Below are 20,557 nucleotides of genomic sequence, written 5' to 3'. Positions count from 1 at the left end.
TGCCCTCCTCCAGGGGATCTTCCTGACCCAGGGGTTGAACTCGTGTCTCCCGCATTGGCAGAAGGATTCTTTACTGCTGAGCCACCAAGGAAGCCCCCCCCCCCCCGCCATATATATCTGTATCTATCTATCTATCTATATATATATCTGCTAAGAACCTTGGGGTGCATGTGTCTTTTCAAATTTGTGGGGTTTGTTTTTTTTTTGGATTATTTACCCAGGAGTGAAGTTGTTGGGTCATATGGTAGTTCTATTTTTAGTTTTTTTGACAAACTTTCACACTGTTTGCCACAGTGGCTGCAGCAATTTACATTCCCACTAACAGTGTGTGAGGGGTACCCTTTCTTCACATCCTCATAAACATTTATTTGTGTTCTTTTTGATGATAGCCATTCTGACAGATGTGAAATGATATTTCACTGTGGTTTTAATTTGCATTTCTCTGATGATTAATGATGTTGAGCACCTTTTCATGTACCTGTTAGCCATCTGTATGCCTTTTATACCTGGAAAATTTGAAACTGAAAGAGCATTAGCAAAATGTTTATAACATAAAGAATTATAAAAGGGACTTACATTTTAATTAATACATGATAAAAATATGCAAAAGAAAATGCAACAGTTCAATGACTTATCATGGAGTAGAGTTCAAATATATGCCCGAGGATACAATGCATTAAATGACAGTTACTTTTCATAATAAATAGGAAGACAGTATAATAATTTTTTAAATTGCTAATAAGCTTGTGTAATTTGAGCCCCTTCAAGTTTAACCAGTAGATTGGCTCCACTGTAAAAATATATAGAGAAATTTAGAATATTATTCCCTCGATTCCTTCTTAGTGTTGATTACCTCAAAAAATATGTAGTTTCTGTTTTACAGAAACTATCTGGTGATGAATTCCCAAAGTAGGTCAAGCAGCAAAAAGATATAATTGGTCTGACAGAATTTTATCACTTAATGATGCAAAACATGATTTGGGGGTAATATCTGGAATATATTAATAATAGATTGCTCTTATACGAAAGAGACTTTGCTTTCAAGATGATAAAAGTTATGTTTTACCTTTTTTAGAGATAAAATGATGTGTTTGAACTGCTTGCAAATTATCTGGTCATGGGTCCATAAAGAGTAAATCTTGTATACAAAAATAATTTAGTACCCAATGTATTTTGATTATGACAAAGATCAACAGCCTTGTAAGCTGCCATGCTGCTAATATATATTTGTGTGTGATTATATATGTGTGTGTAAAACACCTCTGGGTGTTTGTTAGCCAAAATGTTCCTATAGTATTTTATGATAATGTAGACTAACAAAATTTTTTTCTGAATTTGATGGTCCCAAACCTAACTTTTTGAAGAGAAATTAATTGTTCTAAGTGTGGAGTTCTGTTCAGAAATTTTGGAAGAAGAAAAACGCTCATTTAGGAAATAAGACTTTATGTACAGTTGGGGAATTGTGTAAACAGTATGGTTGAGGATAATCTCTATTGTGAACGGTAGATTATTTTACTTTTGAAGGGAAAACACACCATTTTTTTTAAGGGAGAGGAGAGGTGGATAGCAGTGTTAGGTGATATAAATAGAAAAATGTTGGAAAGAGAAAAGTGTTTAGTCAATGCTTAACAGCCTTTTCACTGCATAGCACACTTCAGCATTTAAATATTGGCCATAACCCACTTGGAAGAGGGTATTTGTATGCTCCAGCTGGACTCAGAGAACTGCGGCAAACAATTTAGCAAGAGTGGTGGCTGGACAGTCAGGAAGGCTCAGGATATTTACCTCAAACCCAGGAGGAAGTACAGCTAGGCAGGAACAAAGATTAAAGCGAAAGAGACTGGGACACCTGAGCAGGCCCTATAATAGGGGAGGAGTTTCAAATGCTGACTAGTCAGTGGGAGAACTTAAAAACACTCAGCTGTCAAGACACTCTGAGGAGTGCTCTACTACTAGTGACTGGATTGAACTCTGTGTGTGTGTGTGTGTGATTAGGAGACAAGTAATTAATGCTCAAGCATTCGTGAGGAAGTTGCTGAGCGTATTTTGATGTCTAATAGCAACAAGTCAAACTTGCTGACTGCGGTTAATGATTACTCAGAAAGGCCGGGAAGTAACTCCACAGAGAAAAAAGGAAATGGTGGCCCTGCATCCAAGGTTGCGATATTCTGAGTGAAAGATATCCGAAGTTCGGAATAGGTTCTTTGAGCTACCGGTTAGGAATCTGACTCTTATCCAACCCCCATGCGCGAGGTACCCATTCCAGAAAAGGGGCAAACTCAGTTCTTTTTTCCTGCAGGTGACACACCTCCGGTCACATTTTCCATTATCTTCCATCTCCTGTCCCGGGTCTCCTGCATTGCAGGCGGATTCTTTCCTAACCAAGCTATCAGGGAAGACTCCTGTCATCACAACAATCCCAAATGAATGCTGAAAGATCTACTTCTTTTTATGATTTCCTGGCAGAACTTATAGAAATATTATTAAAACCAGAATCAGAGGCACAGTTGCATTTATATTTGACATTCTACACGTTTTAGTGATTCCCAAGATCACCTTAACCATTAAGACTTTTTTTCCTTATAAATAAAATACAACTCTCCACAATCTAAACCCAAGGATTTGGATGAGGTTTCCTTGTCTGGGTTTCTCCCAAGCGGAGGAGGCAAGAGGCAGTAAAGAGCCGCCTCATATAAGGGGACACGGCAGAGAAGGGCGGTGGGCGACTTTTCCTTCTCTCCCTTTCCTTTTTGGAGACAGATATTCGAGTGGCTCTGGCGGCGGTGGGACAGTCCGAGCCCGGAGGTAGGGGAAACAGAGATTGGGCGGGAAGGAAGAGTTGTGCGAACCGTAGACCCTCCAGTCAGAGCGGACCCTGCCCTCCTTGGCGGGCAAGCACCGGTCCGCCCAGATCCCAGGGTGCATCGCGCCCCGCCCCCTCCCCTCTCCGCGTCCCGCCTCCCCTCGGCCCTGGCCCCCTCCCAGCCGGCTCCGGGAGGCGGGGACGCGGCGTCGGCGACGGCTCCTCCAGTCGCGTCTTTCTCACTCACTGGGGAACCCGGCGGTGGCGGCACCTTTGGAGGCTGAGCAGCCGAGCCGCGAGCCCGCCAGTGGGAGGTCGGGCAGACTGACGGCAGAGCCGACGGACGGACGGACAGCGGGCAGCCAGGCGGCTCGAGTCGCCTCAGGATCCACCATGAGCTGGGGCACGGAGCTGTGGGTGAGTCGGGGAGAGGGGCGGCCCGCGCGGACCCTGGCCCCGGAGGGACTCGGGCTGAGCAGGCGTCGGCGACCGGAGCGCGTCGGGCGGTCCCCGGCGCTGGCAGAGGGTGGGGGTACTGCTGTTCTTTGTGTGCGAACCCCTCTTCCCTCAAGGCAGGGCTTGAGAGGCTGCTGGTCCGCGCTCCCGCCCCTGCCGCGGCGGTGGGGCTGAGGGCAGCGAATTGGACGGCCGGGGGAGCTACCCGCCGGTTGCCGCGTCCGCCGCCATCCTTTGGGTTTCTCTCTCTTCTCCTTCGCCTTCACTTTCCGGACGCCTGGCTCCGTGCCGGGCCGCGCTTCTCTGCCTTTGTACCTCCCCTCCCAGAGGCGGGGGAGGGGGCCCATTGTCCCAAAGGGGCGCTGTTCGCGGGCGGGGAGGGGGCTCGCCGCGGCCCAGAGCCCGGGCGAGGGTCCCTGGGGCGAGGGCGTCTCCGGACCGGGGCGACGCAGGGAGCCGCGAGGCACCGCCCGCCGCCGTAGCCCCAGGTAGGGGGAGCCGGGCGGCTTTGTTCGGAGTCCGGCCTCTGGCCAGCCAGGCCCAGCCCACACGCCCATTTCCCTCTCCGTGTCTCGTTGCTCTGACCGGAGTGGCTTCGGGGACTCTAGCTGGGCCACGTCTGGCTGCTATCTTGAGCTAGGGGGGGTGGCTTTTGTGATCTGAATTAAATTGAGTGATCGACGGGGAAGCCAGTTTTCCCCAGATCGTGCGGTTTCCCGATTGCTTTACTTCCCTTCCGTTGTTCTTTATTCTCACTCCTCCTCTCGCTTTTCTTTCTTTTTCCTACTTGCCTTTCTTGGGCGCTGAAGATTCTAGACAATGCCCAGTGTCAGGCCAGGTGAGGGTGGACTGTAATAGGTTAGAGAATTGGCTCGTGACGCCTCCACGGGAAGGGTGGAGGTGTGGCGGGCAGTGATTTCTCAGGTGCCGCGGAGGGACGAACGTGGGGGCGCTGTCCCGAGATCCTCCTGATTTCAGCCATTCCGCCTTTTTATCCCACCTGTGCATGTTTTCCTTGCCTTTTGTTAACCAGTATCTCCTGCAAGAGAAAGAAGTTTTTTGTCTCCATGCATCCAGTTAGGGTGGCAGTGAAGGCAGATCGGTTAATTGAAGGGCACAATGTTTATTATGTTTCGCGTTTTACTCACAGTTGGGAATCTTAGAATTGAACTTTAGAGTTCATCTAGTTGATGAACTTAAGCCAGCCCAGAAATCTGCAACATTCTAAGCAAGTGTTTGCCCATTCTGTAAACACACCGCCCAAGAGAAAATACCCTAGGGGCCCCTCCATTTACGTTCTTAGATAGAATTAATTATACCTGTTTTGGGGAGGATTGTGTAGTAAATTATGTGAGCTTTAATTTTTTACTTGGTTAGAGTCTCAGGCATTATTGATCTCTTCCATTGACATAGGACATTCTATAATTGATTATAGTTTGTCCTAATTAAAGGAGATGAACATGTTTTATTTTCCAATTTTATAATTAGAAAATATTTTTATTTTTACATGCTTATATGATCCACGTTTCAGAGGAAGGAAGAATGTAAGCAGAATACTTTAAAAAGTATATAACTAATAAAATAGTGGAGGAATATTATTTAGATTTAATTTAGACTGGAAAAAATTGCTTTGTATAACACTGTTGAAAAGCAATTAAAAAAAAACAATTTTAAGGAGAAGCAAAATGTTTTAGTGAAGACTAAAATGTGATCTTTAAAAATATTTTAATTTAAAAATATAATACAATCAGAAGCAGTTACCTGTCTCCTAATTCAGTGATTTACGTTCAGCGTTTGAGTAGTTTTTCAGCAATTTAAAAAGGTAAATCATAGAGGAGGTGGGAATTTCTGTTATACCTAAAAATTATTTTGTATCCTTTTGAAATAAAAAAATTTAATTTTTCTCTTAAAATTTCATATATCCAGGTTTTTTAACTTGTTTTTTTTAGTGGTTTGAGGGAAATATTAGGAATTAAATAACATGGAATCAACTAATATCAACTGGATGCTTACACCTTAAGTAAGTAGAAATTGGTATAGAGAACTGTTTGCACCAGAAGAGGCCTTAGAAAAACTTGAGTAGATTTCCTGGGTTTTTACAGTTATTTATTTATTTAAGTTTGGCTGTGCTGGGTCTTTGTTGCTGTCTCTAGTTGCAGAGAGCAGGGGCTTCTCTTTGCAGTGGCTTCACTTGTGGAGCTCTGGTTCTAGGGCATGTGGGCTTCAATAGTTGCGGCGTGCGTGTTCAAGTCGTAGCCGACTCTTTTCAACGCTATGGACTGTAGCCTGCCAGGCTCCTCTGTCCATAGAATTTCCCAGCAAGAATACTGGAGTGGGTTGCCATTTCCTTTTCCAGGGCTGCTTCTGACTCAGGGATCGAACCTGTTTCTTTACCAGGGACTCACCTGGGAAGCCCCAGGTTCAAGCAAAATTAATGTCAGGGAAACATTAATAAAAGAATGTAATTCCATGGTTGACCCATATTCACAATGATTTAATGATAAAGAAGCTATTTGAAGCATTCATACTTGAATTCCTGGTCTGGTAAAGAAATTTGGATTCCTTCTGTCACCGCACCCGTATCCCCACTCTGCCAATCCTGTGTGCTTGGCAAAGCATGCACTAGATTGACTCAGACTCTGGTACCTCAAAATTAGGCACAAATGGTTTTAGTTGTGGCAGGTGGGCTCAGTATTGCTGTTCTCCGGCTATTGTGGAGCATGGGCTTAGTTGCTCTGCTGCATGTGGGATTTTGGCGAATCGGGGATTGAACCTGTGTCTTGCATTGGCAAGGCGTAGATTTCCTGTTGTTGTTTTTATTTATTTATTTTTACAAATCGCAGTTTTGAATAAGGATATTGTGGTTTGATATGATTGTAACAAACACCTGCTCTTGCCATTGAGGAATTTGAGGCTGGGAAAATTCTACTGAAAATTTGAATTGAGAAATCAGTTCTTAATATTATTTTCATCTGTAGGATCACATTATTGTCCCAAAGTTAAACCTCACTGAGAACATACTGTTAACAAAAGAAAATATGATAAAGCAGTTATGCACTCAAACTTGTTTATTTCTTATAATATTCATTGGAGTTTATTGCTATCTTAAGTCTTACGTTAAACTTGAGAATAAAGTTATAAAATTAAACCATTCTAATACTGACTCTGGGGTACAGAACTAATAGTAATAGGTTAAATTGGTTGTGTCAGATATTTGTTTGGGGATATAAGTTAACTGGTAATAAATTATGCTTTAAGAGATTTCCTGTGTTCCAAATGGGCGTTTAAGTAAGGTAGTGAATATATGCTAGGGACTCAGTTCTGGGTTCTGTGTTCTGGGTGGTATCACTCAAAGAGGTGACATTCATTTCTTCAGAATGCATTGTTTATTATGTTGATTTCTTTATTGCCATAGGAAGAATGGTAGATAGAGAAGTCTAAATATGAATTAATAATTTTGCAAAGCATAGATTTTGTAATGATTAGCCCTTTTTACAAATAAGGAAATTAGAAATTGGAGAAGTCCTATCTTTTATTTATTAGGCGATAGCTTTTTAGTCTTTTGAGGAGCAAGTTAAAGGTCAATGAGAAAAAAAAATCAGTTTATGTATGGATTGTGAGTGTATATATAGATAGAAAAAAATGTTTGCATAGGTCACATTCATATCCTGATTTATTAAAAAATTTGCTCTCTCCTCATTAGGGAAATGAGGGAACTAGTTTGGAAATTAGGAAGTAGGTTCAAATGTCTGACTTAATTTATAGGGATACATAAACCTTTTTTGTGCCTTAGTTTCCTGGTCTATGATTTTTGGCCCTTAGTTTTCAGAGTGTATAATTTGAAAGCCATCATTATGTTCATCATATTTCTAGCTAGGTGCATATGACAAAGCTCTTGATACCTTTTTGGAAGAAATTAAAAAATGTGCATTGGTTGATAGATTCAGTGAATTCTTTATTTTACACTTCTAGTCTTTACCCTTTAATACTTCCTATCTTTGGTAGCAGTTCTGTATTAACACTTACATTGTAAACGTGTAAAACTAAGCTTTTGAGTCCTTGAGTGTAGGGCCTGGGTTAATCTTTTTGTTTTCACTAATACATTGACTGTTCGTGATCATACATGTTTGCCCACTTGAATTAATAGTTCATTGCATTACCCAGAGTATTGATTACTGGTGCTGCTAAGTCACTTCAGTCGTGTCCGACTCTGTGTGACCCCATAGACGGCAGCCCACCAGGCTCCCCCGTCCCTGGGATTCTCCAGGCAGGAACACTGGAGTGGGTTGCCATTTCCTTCTCCAATGCATAAAAGTGAAAGTGAAGTCACTCAGTCGTATCCGACTCTTAGCTACCCCATGGACTGCAGCCTACCAGGCTCCTCCGTCCATGGGATTTTCCAGGCAGGAGTACTGGAGTGGGGTGCCATTGCTTTCTCCGAGAGTATTGATTACTGATTAATAATTGGATCCTTGAGGAAGCTTTTATGGTTCCGAAAGCCTTAGTAGGTGATGATAAATTTAGGTGGTCTAGTTATTAACAATTGAAGGTCTAAATGATCTGAAGCCAAAATGATGAACTCAAGTTGTAGTATTTGGGTTAATAGTTTTTACAGATTGGGAAAAAACTGACCTCTAAAGGTAGTTCTTGTAAATTCACCTGATGATGTGACTGCCAAAATAGCCAATGAAATGGTAACTCGACTTGCTGTGGTGATCATTTAGAAATGTTTAGAAATACTGAATTACTATGTTATATAATGAACTAACATAGTGTTGTAGATAAGTTACACTTAGAAAACAAACTCACAGAGAGATTCGTGGTGAAGGTAGGGGAGGAGAGGAAGGAAATTGGATGAAGACAGTCCAAAGGTATAAACTTCTAGTTTTAAGTACCAGGGATATAATGTACAATGTGGTAAATATAATTAACAGTATTGTATATTCTATATGAAGGTATCTCTAGTGGCTCAGTGGTAAAGAATCTGCCTGCCAATGCAGGAAACGTGGGTTCAGTCCCTAGGTTGGGAAGATCCCCCAGAGAAGGAAATGGCAACCTACTCCAGTATTCTTTTTTTTTTTTTTTTTAATTAATTTTATTTTATTTTTAAACCTTACATAATTGTATTAGTTTTGCCAAATATCAAAATGAATCCACCACAGGTATACATGTGTTCCCCATCCTGAACCCTCCTCCCTCCTCCCTCCCCATACCATCCCTCTGGGTCGTCCCAGTGCACCAGCCCCAAGCATCCAGCATCGTGCATTGAACCTGGACTGGCATCTCGTTTCATACATGACATTTCACATGTTTCAATGCCATTCTCCCAAATCTTCCCACCCTCTCCCTCTCCCACAGAGTCCATAAAACTGTTCTATACATCAGTGTCTCTTTTGCTGTCTCGTATACAGGGTTATCGTTACCATCTTTGTAAATTCCATATATATGCGTTAGTATACTGTATTGGTGTTTTTCCTTCTGGCTTACTTCACTCTGTATAATAGGCTCCAGTTTCATCCACCTCATTAGAACTGATTCAAATGTATTCTTTTTAATGGCTGAGTAATACTCCATTGTGTATATGTACCACAGCTTTCTTATCCATTCATCTGCTGATGGACATCTAGGTTGCTTCCATGTCCTGGCTATTATAAACCTGGGAAATCCCATGTACAGAAATGCCTGGAGAGCTACAGTCATTGGGGTTGCAAAAGAGTCGGACACGACTTAACAGCTAAACAACGTTATATAGGAAGGTTGTCGAGAGAGTAAATCCTAAGGGTTAAATTTTTTTTAGTTCTTTAATTTTGTATCTGTATGGGATGATGTTCATTGAACTTACTGTGGTAATCATTTTGTGATCTATGTAAGTCAAATCATTATGCTGTACCTTAAACTTATATAGTGATGCATGTCAGTTATATCACAGAAAAACTGAAAGAGGGAGAGAAAAACCCAAATAGCTGATGAAATCATAGACCACATGTAGATTTTTATAGCTCGAAGGAGTTTGGTCCCATTGTAGTCTCTAGTGTTTAGACCAAATCTTGGTTTTACTTAAGATTTTTTTAGAGTATACTTATTTAGAAACGGCTGACAAAGAAAAGTCCTAATCTTGTGAGCTGCATTGTTTTTTCAAAGGCCGTGAAAGTACTGTAGAAATTTGGTTTAAAAAATGAAGTAATGATTGAGTGTCTATTATGGGGAAACACTATGTGATGTGTGTGCTTAGTCGCTCAGTTGTGTCCGACTCTTTGCGACCCCATGGACTGTAGCCCGCCAGGCTCCTCTGTCCATAGGGATTCTCCAGGCAAGAATATTGGAGTGGGTTACCGTGCCCTCCTCCAGGGGATCTTCCCAACCCAGGGATTGAACCCAGGTCTCCAGCATTGCAGGCGGATTTTTACCATCGGAGCCACCAGGGAAATGCGATGTATGGTAAGATTTATTAAGGCTTATAATGTCAGACTTATGAATTAGAGTCATTTTGAGGTGATACTACTTTCCTAACTCTAGAATATTCCCGTATATTGATATCACTGTTCAGAATAGCCTCTGTTGACCAGTTCCTCCTAACCCCCTCCCTCTAGAGTATACATTCTGGATATTACCTTTCTTATGGGACTACCCCCTTATATTTATTTCTTGCATATTCAAGTCTTTGGAAAATAGTAATGGTATAAATATGTCTTACATTACCTTTTTTTGGGTAGAAATTGTTGTGTTCAACATTGTATTACTGTTGTTACTAGTTAAGGAGGGCGACAGTCAATGGAGACACTTACTTATGCTGCTATTCTCTCCTAACAATAATAAGGTGGAGGCTGGAGAGTAAGCCAGTCTCCTCTTCATTGCTACTTCCTTAAACCACTCATTTCCACTCCCCTCCCTTTTATCTTAAAAAAAAGAAAAGCACTCTCTTCTTCCCCCAATCTATAAAGTATAGGTTTGGCTGGAAACTTTAAAAGCCTGTTCTGCTTATTTTTTCTTATCAGCCCCTGTGTGAAGGCAGAAAATAGGACAAGAGAACAATAATGGTTTGTAATAATGGAGCATCTTCTGTGTGTACTTACAAATAGTATCTTATTTCATAACCTTCAACTTTAAACATTTGCATCTGACTAGCAAAAAACAAAAAAATCCTCTTTTTGAGGAACATAGTCATATTTGCTGTATATTAAAAACTAGTAGGAAAATATTATATAAAATGTTTTTGTTTTATAGGAAACAAACTTGTTCCATATATTAGCAATGTTCATATAAGTTCTTGATAGAGAACTAGTCACACTTTAAACAGTACCTTGTGAAATATGTGCAATATTTGTATATATTTGTTGCATGTTGAACAATAAAAATGTATAGAATCAGATTTTCCTATTTTTGGCACACCATTATTTTGTTGTTTCTGGACCATGAAAGTCATCTGTTTTGTTCCTTTTGTGTTCTTGCTGTATTCTGAATTTGTAGAAAAGGAATAGGTATGTAATAAGCACTGAAAGATTTGTTGAATGAGGGAATTAGTGAATTGCTAAGAACTCTATCATCAAATCATGTCAAAATGAAGGTTATTTTAGTGCTTTTCCCCCCTGACATGTATATTTCTCTTATTTTTGTTTAATACTAGGGGCCCTTTTTATAATTTGAAATTTAATTCTGTTTTTTCACATGAAGTTTCTCAGTTAAGTTAGGTGTTGAATTCTCATTTCCTTGATTATTTGAGTGCAAATGATTATCTTATATATAGCCTATTTGACGGCCCTTTGGATTCTAAAAATGAGAACAATGTCTGTGACATGCTTTGACTATTAATGGGTCATTATGTATGAATAATGTGAATGTAAGTGGTCTGAGAGTTAAATGAATTAGGAAAACATAAAAGATTGATTTTCAGAGTAGAGAAATTATAAGGTGATTCTGATAGATTTTAAAAAAATGTTAATGGTGGCTAGTTGAGATTTTTTTCCATTATAAATAATAAAAATAAAAATCATTGAAACTGCTATGGTAAGTAGCTTTTAAATAAACAAAGAAACCATTGCTTTTGAATAATTTTCTGGACTTAGACCATCTAAGATGTTAGATGTTGACTTATACCAACATTCTTTACTATTAACATTTACTAGTAACAATGGCACCCCACTCCAGTACTCTTGCCTGGAAAATCCCATGGACGGAGGAGCCTGGTAGGCTGCAGTCCATGGAGTCACCAAGAGTCAGACACGACTGAGCGACTTCACTTTGACTTTTCACTTCCATGCATTGGAGAAGGAAATGGCAACCCACTCCAGTGTTCTTGCCTGGAGAATCCCAGGGACGGGGGAGCCTGGTGGGCTGCTGTCTATGGGTCACACAGAGTCGGACACGACTGAAGCGACTTAGCAGGAGCAGCGGCAAATAGTAAAGAATGTTGCATACTCCCATTGTATGTATAAGCTTTGTATTTTCTTCTGCCATGTGCCTGGGGTCACTCCTAGTCTGTTGTTCAGTTGCTCGGTCACATCCAACTGTTTGCGACCCCTTGGACTGCAGCACGCCAGGCTTCCCTGTCCTTCACCATCTCCTATAGCTTGCTCAGACTCATGTCCATTGAATCAGAGATGCCATCCAACCATCTGGTCCTCTGTCATCCCCTTCTCTTGCCTTCAATCTTTCCCAGCATCAGGATCTTTTCTGATGAGTCGGCTCTTCTCATCAGGTGGCCAAAGTATTGGAGCTTCAGTTTCAGCCATCAGTCCTTTCAGTGAATATTAAGAGTTGGTTTCCTTTAGGATTAACTGGTTTGATATTGCAGTTCAAGGGACTTTCAAGAGTCTTCTCCAACATCACAGTTCAAAAGCATCAATAAATTCTTCAGCACTCAGCCTTCTTTATAGTCCACCTCTCACATCCATACATGACTACTGGAAAAACCATAGCTTTGACTACAGGGACCTTTGTTGAAAAGTAATGTCTCTGCTTTTTAATACTCTGGGACCACCTTAAACCAAGTTCAGGGCTTGAAATTCCTTTGTGTTGCTGTCGGATTTTGATTTTTGTCTCCATATCTCTCGTAAGGTTCAGTTCAGTTTAGTCACTCAGTCGTGTCCCACTCTTTGCGACCCCATGAATCACAGCACGCCAGGCCTCCCTGTCCATCACCAATTCCCCGAATTTACCCAAACTCATGTCCATCGAGTCGGTGATGCCATCCAGCCATCTCATCCTCTGTCGTCCCCTTCTCCTCCTGCCCCCAATCCCTCTCAGCATCAGAGTCTTTTTCAATGAGTCAACTCTTCACATGAGGTGGCCAAAGTATTGGAGTTTCACCTTTAGCATCATTCCTTCTAAAGAACACCCAGGACTGATCTCCTTTAGAATGGACTGGTTGGATCTCCTTGCAGTCCAAGGGACTCCCAACAGTCTTCTCCAACACCACAGTTCAAAAGCATCAATTCTTTGGCGCTCAGCTTTCTTCACAGTCCAACTCTCACATCCATACATGACCCCTGGAAAAACCATAGCCTTGACTAGACGGACCTTTGTTGGCAAAGTAATGTCTCTGCTTTTGAATATGCTATCTAGGTTGGTCATAACTTTCCTTCCAAGGAGTAAGCGTCTTTTAATTTCATGGCTGCAGTCTCCATCTGCAGTGATTTTGGAGCCCCCCAAAATAAAGTCTGACACTGTTTCCACTGTTTCCCCATCTATTTGCCATGAAGTGATGGGACCGGATGCCATGATCTTCGTTTTCTGAATGTTGAGCTTTAAGCCAACTTTTTCACTCTTCTCTTTCACTTTCATCAAGAGGCTTTTGAGTTCCTCTTCACTTTCTGCCATAAGGGTGGTGTCATCTGCATATCTGAGGTTATTGATATTTCTCCCAACATTTCTTGTATTGTTACTAAAACAAAAATCCTGATTTTCAGGATTGGCAAATATCCTTAAGGCAAAATAGGTGGTATGTGCCTTTTTCCCTTTCTGGATTCTAATTTTACTTCACTTGTGACTTTGTAATTCCTTATTATCTTGACTTGTCTTGGTGCTTTAAAATTTTTGAAATAGATTTTATCCATATTTTAAAGATTTTATCCAGTGAAATAGTCATAGATGCTTCAAATAACCAAGCCTGCCACTATTGGAAACTGGAAATTCTTAGGTTGAGTTTTTAATTTTTGCTATTACGTTTTTAATTTCCAAGAGCTACTTTTTGTTGTTTTTTGCTTGTTTTCTGAATTTTTTTTTTTTTTTGCCACACTGTGCAGCTTGTGGGACTTTAGGTTCCAAATCAGGGTTAGAACTTAGGCCATGGCAGTGAAAGCACCAAATCCTAACCGCTAGACCACCAGGGGACTTCCCTGAATGTACTTTTAAAATAGCATCTTCTTCTTGCATCTTGGAGCAATATCTTAACTTAGTTATTTGTGAATATTAAAGATAGGTTTTTATTTTATTGTGTTTAGTTTTATTATCCTTGCATAATATCCAAAGCTTCCTTATTGCTTTTTTCCCCTTTTTTTGGTTGCTGCCTGTGGGCTTTCTCTAGTTGCAGAGAGCAGAGGTTACTCTCTAGATGGAGTGTGTGGGCTGGGCTTCTCATTGCAGTGGCTTCTTTTTGCAGAGCATGGGCTCTAGGGCGTGTGGCCTTCAGTAGCCATGGCATGTGGGCTCGATAGTTGCAGTTGCTGGCTTCAGAGCAGACTCAGTAGTTGTGGCACATGGGCATAGTTGCCCTGCAGTGTGTGGGATCTTATTGGATCAGAGATCAAACCGGTGTCCCCTGCATTGCAAGGTGGATTCTTAACCAGTGGACCACCATGAAAGCCAGGGGTTCATTAACAGACTTACATATTTTGTGATCTTAGGACCCTGGAAAGATGTCTGTTAAGATTAGGACATACTGAGCTCTGATAATGCCCTAAGTTTAGGGTTTGGGCTGTTAAAAGTCTTTTAAAGGATTTTGTTTTATAGTTTACCTTGGGCTTGTTCAGATACTGTTTCTCTTTTCCAGTCCTGTTGTGACAGTGCAGGAGGTTAACTATAGTCTTTCTTTTGATGTCATATTTATCATTGCTGTTGATGGTGTTGGGAGCCACAGCTTGATTTAATTCCTCTTTTTACTGGTAGGTGCTTAAATAGTTTGTCTTATATGACAAGCAATTTGGAGGTAGGCAGTCACTGGCATGGGTTTATAAACTTAACACTGTCAGTTAGCATCTGTGCAGCTGCTTTGGACTTTTCCTTAGGATTGCGATGAGTACATCGCAATGGTTGTAGCTCCAACCATCATGTCTGCTATTAAGACCAAAAGAAAAAGAAAGGAAAAATAGAAAAAGAAAAGAGGAACATCAGCTATGTCTGCCTCTTTATCAGGAAGGCATATACTTTCAGAAACCCTGCAGCAAACTTCCCCTTAGGTTTCAGTGTCCAAAGCTGGGTAAATTGCCACCTGGATAGAATTAGGATTCTATTAGAAAGAGTATAAGGCAACCCAAAACACAGAATTTATAGTCTCTGTCCCTAAGGAGTTAATGATGGCTTCATAGATACACATCTATATCCAGCTACGTATATATATTTGTAGATACATACATAGTTGAATAATAGCATGGGAGTTAATAAAAGGCAGCTGTGTAAGTGACAGCAGATATTTTAGAGGTGAATTCTTAAGGGGTCTAACACAGCCCACCATCATTTTAAGAGACCTGGTGGGTGAAGGACTTAAATTTCTTCATTGCAGTCCAGTGGCTGCTTCTTGATCGGCACACTGTGCCCTGCGGACATCTCTTGCTAGAACAGACGAATGTTTTGAGCAAGTATCCACAGTTGATGGGCAGGGCATAGTGAAATGACCTGTCCTCAGACTGAGTAAAGGCACTGCAGGGACTGAGGAAAGGGTGCTGAAGTAGGAGTCTACAAGTTTATTTGTGAGTGAAAAGTTTTCCTGGATCTTGGAAATAGTGAAGATCTCTGGTAATTTCCCAGGTCTCTTGGTCACCTGGATACAATGCCAAACTATAAAACTGTTTGCAGAGTAAGAGGCCATCAGTCAGTGGGGTTAGTGGCAGTTACTTAAAAAAATTTTTTTTCTTGAAATTCATGTATTAGAATGGTACATTTGTTACAGTTAATGAACCAATATTGATGCATTATTATTAACTAAAGTGCTTAGTTTATTCAAATTTCTTTAGTTTTTACCTAATTTATTTTTCTGTTCCACGTTACATTTAATTGCCATGTCTCCTTAGGCATTTCTTGTCTGTGACATTTTCTTGGACTTTCCTGTTTTTGATCCGCTTGAGAGTTTAGAGGAGTACTGAAAGTGAAAGTTGACAGCTGAGTCCGAATCTTTGTGACCCCATGATTTGTAGCCTGACAGGCTCCTCTTTGGAGGGAGTTGCGATTCTCTTCTCCAGGGCATCTTCTCCATCCAGGAATCTGGGGGGTCTCCTGCATTTCAGGCAGCTTCTTTACCATCTGAGCTACCATTTTAGTCAGGTAAAATTGTAGGATGCCTTTCTTTGGGAATTTGCTTTTTTAGTCATGGTCAGACTGGGATTACTGGTTTTGGGGAGGATGATCATGTGCCATTTTCATAGGATGAAAGGGTATATATTATCAACAAGATTTATCATTATTGATACTGATCTCAGTCTCCTGGCTGAAGTAGTGTTTGTCAGGTTTCTCCACTGTAAAGTGATTCCTCCCACCTTCCTTCTTGTACTCTTTGAAAGGAAGTCACTATGGATCAGTTTAGTCGCTCAGTCGTGTCTGACTCTTTGCAACCCCGTGAATTGCAGCACGCCAGGCTTCCCTGTCCATCACCAACTTCTGGAGTTCATTCAAACTCATGTCCATAGAGTCGGTGATGCCATCCAGCCATCTCATCCTCTGTCGTCCCCTTCTCCTCCTGCCCCCAAGCCCTCCCAGCATCAGTCTTTTCCAGTGAGTCAGCTCTTCACATGAGGTGGCCAAAGTATTGGAGTTTCAGCTTTAGCATCAGTCCTTCCAAAGAACACCCAGAACTGATCTCCTTTAGAATGGACTGGTTGGATCTCCTTGCAGTCTGAGGGACTCTCAAGAGTCTTCTCCAACACCACAGTTCAAAAGCATCAATTCTTTGGTGCTCAGCTTTCTTCACAGTCCAACTCTCACATCCGTACATGACCACTGGAAAAACCATAGCCTTGACTAGACGGACCTTTGTTGGCAAAGTAATGTCTCTGCTTTTCAATATGCTATCTAGGTTGGTCATAACTTGGCTTCCAAGGAGTAAGCGTCTTTTAATTTCATGGCTGCAATCACCATCTGCAGTGATTTTGGAGCCCAAAAATAAAGTCTGACACTGTTTCCACTGTTTCCCCATCTATTTGCTATGAAGTGATGGGACCGGATGCCATGATCTTCGTTTTCTGAATGTTGAACTTTCAGCCAACTTTTTCACTCTCCTCTTTCACGTTCATCAAGAGGCTTTTTAGTTCCTTTTCACTTTCTGCAGTAAGGGTAGCCCACCCTTAAAGAGAGAGAGGTTAGGCTTCCCCTTTTTAGGGTGGAGTGTCTACATAATTTATTTGGAATTCTTCTGCATGGAAGATTTGCTTCTTATCTCCCATTAATTAATTTATTCAATCATTTATTTATATCAGTATGGACTCAAGGATATTTATGCTTTGAGTTATAATCCAGTTCTTCATTTATTCTTTTACTCAGATTGGTCCAATTTTGGTCAATGGGAAATCTTTCAGTTGATTACTGTAACACATATCCATCAATAAGGATTTTTTTAAGAGTACTTCCTTACTTTCTGGGACTACAAAATGGTACAGATTCATCTTGCATATTTCTTGCCCCAGTCCTAGAATCAGCCATTTCTGTAAAGAGCCCCTGTTCCTTTTATTGGAGAACGGTATTAGAAAACAATATATGGTGTAAGTGAAGAAAGCAATATCTCTAAATCAATGTTATTGTATATAATATGCAATTTTAAATATTTGATTGTAACTAATAAGCTAAATGTTGTAAAGAAAAGAAAGAAAACAATATATGGATGCTAGATGAGCTCATTGTTACTGGTATTTTATTTGTTTTAGTCTCAGCTGATAAAACAGAAATATATGTGTATACTAACCTATGTATATACACGTATTTATGAGTATTTCTTTATGCTAACCATCTCTGTCTGTATATTAAGTTAAATATGAATTCTTCCTGATATCTCCAACTGTAATCCATTACCACATGTATTCTTCTAGCCTGTTCCCTTTGTTTATCTGTAAATTCTTTAACAACTCTTATTTGGCTGCATCCGTTTGCTTGTTCCTTTTCACTGTATATGTATAGCAATATTGGAGTTGTTAGCCCATAGCCCTCTGGGAATCAACTTTATCAGCTAAAGTATAGTACATATGTGCAGTTTTCCTTTTCCCTTTAGTTTTATACATTATTCATTTTCAAAGTTACTTAGTTCAGCACCATTCCCCTCATCCTCAGTGAGATAGTTTCATACATTTGTAATTCATTTAGGTTCTCTTATTACAATCTGCGTTCTTTCCTGGGATTCTTTGACTTTCTCAATGATTTTAAGGTTCTTTTTTTGTTCTGTGAAGTTCTGTAGGTTTTGAGAAATATATAGTGTCATGTATTCACCATTCCAAGAATCATGCAGAAAAGTTTTATGTCTTACTCCCCTGTGGCCTATCTTATCCCTATGAGGAAGGCTGCTATTAAAACAACAAAAAATAATAAGTGTTGGTGAGGATGTGAAGAAATTAGAACCCTTGTGCACTATTGGTAGGAATGTAAGATGGTGCAGCCACTGTGAAAAACAGTATGGCAGTTCCTCAGGAATTAACCATAGAATTACCATATGATTCAGCAATTCCATTTTTGGGTATATACCCAAAAGAATTGAAAGCAGGGTCTTGAAGAGATATGCATACATCTATTCACAGTAGCCAGGATGTAGAAGGAACCCATGTATTCATCAGCAGATAAATGTAAAAGCAAAATGGGGTATACATACAATGAAATGTTATTAGCCTCAAAAAGGAAGGCAGTGCTGACATAGCTACAAAACATTGATGAACCTTGAACATGTTGTGCTATCAGTGAAATATTTGTGTGGGCTCAGTTGGAAACCCAAGTGAAATAAACCAGTCATAAAAAGGCAAATACTGTATGATTCCATATATTTGAGGTGCCTAGTCAAATTCATAGAGAAAAAGTAGAGTGGTGGTTGCTGTTTAATGGGTGTAGAGTTTCAGTTTTGAAGATGAAGAGAATTCTGGTGATGGTTGCACAACAGTATAAATGTACTTAATATCACTGAATTGTATATTTTTAAGATGCTAATTTAAGATAATAAGTTTTGAGTATTTTACTACAGTAAAAAATAATTTCTTCATCCCCTTGCCAGTGACAACAACAAACCTTTCCAACTCCCACCCCCTGTGCTGTACCTGTTCATCCTTCCCTAACCCAACCACTGATTTTTTAATAAACTTTTTAAAGAGCAGTTTTAGGCTCACAGCCAAATTGAGATATCTCCCATATGCTACCTACCCCTACATATGCCTAGCCTCCCGGATTTTCAACATCTTCCACCAGAGTGGTTCATTTGTTACACTTGATGAACCTACACTGACATATCATTAATACCCAAAGTTCATAGTTTACGTTAGGGTTCACACTTGGTGTTGTGCATTCTGTGGGTTTAGGAAAATGTATAATAACATGTAGCCAACATAATTATATCATACAGAGTAATATCACTGCCCTAAAAATCATCTGTGCTGTTCTTCATATCTCCTTCCTCCCTAACTGGTGACCACTGATCTTTTCTTCTGTGACTTTTCAGTTGCCCTAAGAAGAAAGTCAGTACCCGTTAGGAATCACTCTCTGTATCTCCCTCTCCCCTACCACCAGCTTTAGGAAACCACTAATGTACTTTCTTTCTCTAAAAATTTGCTTATTCTTGACATTTAATATGTTCATAATATTTATAAATGGAATCATACAATTTATGGTCATTTGTGACAGACATTTTTCAATAAGAATATTTTCAAGGTTCATCAGTGTTTATTACACAAATCAGTAATTCATTATTTTTTTTTAATTACTAAATACTATTCCATTTTATGCATATACCACATTTTATTTATCCATTTCTGCGGTTAATGGATATATGGGGTGTTTCTGTTTTCGGCTGTTGTGAATACTGCTGCTTTGAAATTTGTGGCTAAGTTTTTGTGTGGATATATACTTTCTCTTGGGCATATACTTAAGAGTGGAATCCCTGAGTTATATGGTAACTGTTTAACTGTTTGAGGCATCTCACACTGTTTTGTATTTTACATTCCCACAAGCAATATCCTTCATATCCTTATCCTTGCCAAAACTTATCAGCTGACCTTTTGATTTTGGATATGAAGTGGTATCTCATTGTGGTTTTGTTTTTACCTTATGACAAATGGTATTGAGGAACTTTTCATGTGCTTATTGTGCATTTGTATATTTTTAGAGAAATGTCTGTTAAACTCAGTTAAATTTTAAATTTAATGTTCATTTTAATTTGCTATGGTAGTATTAGTAAAAATATAAACAAAAACCAGTATTGATGGCATTAGTACTATATTGAGAAAATAATTTAGTTGTGATGCTGGGAAGATACTGTTCCCCGGTGGCTCAGATGGTAAAGCGTCTACCTACAATGTGGAAGACCTGGATTCGATCCCTGGGTTGGGAAGATCCTCTGGAGAAGGAAATGGCAACCCACTCCAATACTCTGCCTAGAAAATCCATGGATGGAGGAGCCTGGTGGGCTACAGTCTATGAGGTCACAAAGAGTCGAACACAACTGAGCGACTTCACTTTCTTTTCTTTCTTTCATATATTTGAGGCAGTGTATCTTTTGGGGACTCAGAGGTTAAGGTGTTCTGTCTAAAACCGCTTTGTAGTAAATGGCAGAACTAGGATATGAATTCTGATACTTGTATTTAGAACTTTCATTCTTTATGATTAATGTTATACTCACTGTCTTTATCAAATTGCTTTGTTGAGAAGCCAGCCATCAGTGTATATGCAGAGAGGTTATTTTTTGTAGGTCCTAATAATTTGCTTTCAAAAATTTGGGCTTCCCTGATAGCTCAGTTTTTAAAGAATCCGCCTGTTCAATTCCTGGGTTGGAAAGATCTGCTGGAGAAGGGATAGGCTACGTACTCCAGTATTCTTGGGCTTCCCTGGTGGATCAGCTGGTAAAGAATCTGCCTGCAATGCGGGAGACCTGGGTTTGATCCCTAGGTTGGGAAGTTCTGCTGAAGAAGG

At 40.2% G+C, this 20,557-nt stretch overlaps 1 protein-coding gene across 4 annotated transcripts in view; it reads left to right on the top strand.

Annotated features, from left to right (window-relative positions):
- The first annotated feature begins 2,868 nt into the window (after nt 1-2,868).
- Nucleotides 2,869-20,557, top strand: part of FNBP1L (formin binding protein 1 like) — a 137,104-nt gene continuing 119,415 nt past the window's right edge. For 2 of the 4 annotated variants that reach the window (XM_061411162.1, XM_061411160.1), the window contains exon 1: nt 2,958-3,220. In XM_061411162.1, the coding sequence (XP_061267146.1) occupies nt 3,197-3,220 (24 nt within the window). In that variant the 5' untranslated portion in view covers nt 2,958-3,196. Of the gene's footprint in view, nt 3,221-20,557 lie in introns of all 4 variants that reach the window. The other 2 variants (XM_061411163.1, XR_009735352.1) reach the window with 2 other exon arrangements.

The sequence above is a fragment of the Bos javanicus genome, chromosome 3, assembly GCF_032452875.1.
Source record: "Bos javanicus breed banteng chromosome 3, ARS-OSU_banteng_1.0, whole genome shotgun sequence".
Taxonomy (NCBI): domain Eukaryota; kingdom Metazoa; phylum Chordata; class Mammalia; order Artiodactyla; family Bovidae; genus Bos; species Bos javanicus.
The sequence above is the reverse complement of the archived record's forward strand: the minus strand, read 5'-3'. Positions and strand labels throughout refer to the sequence as shown.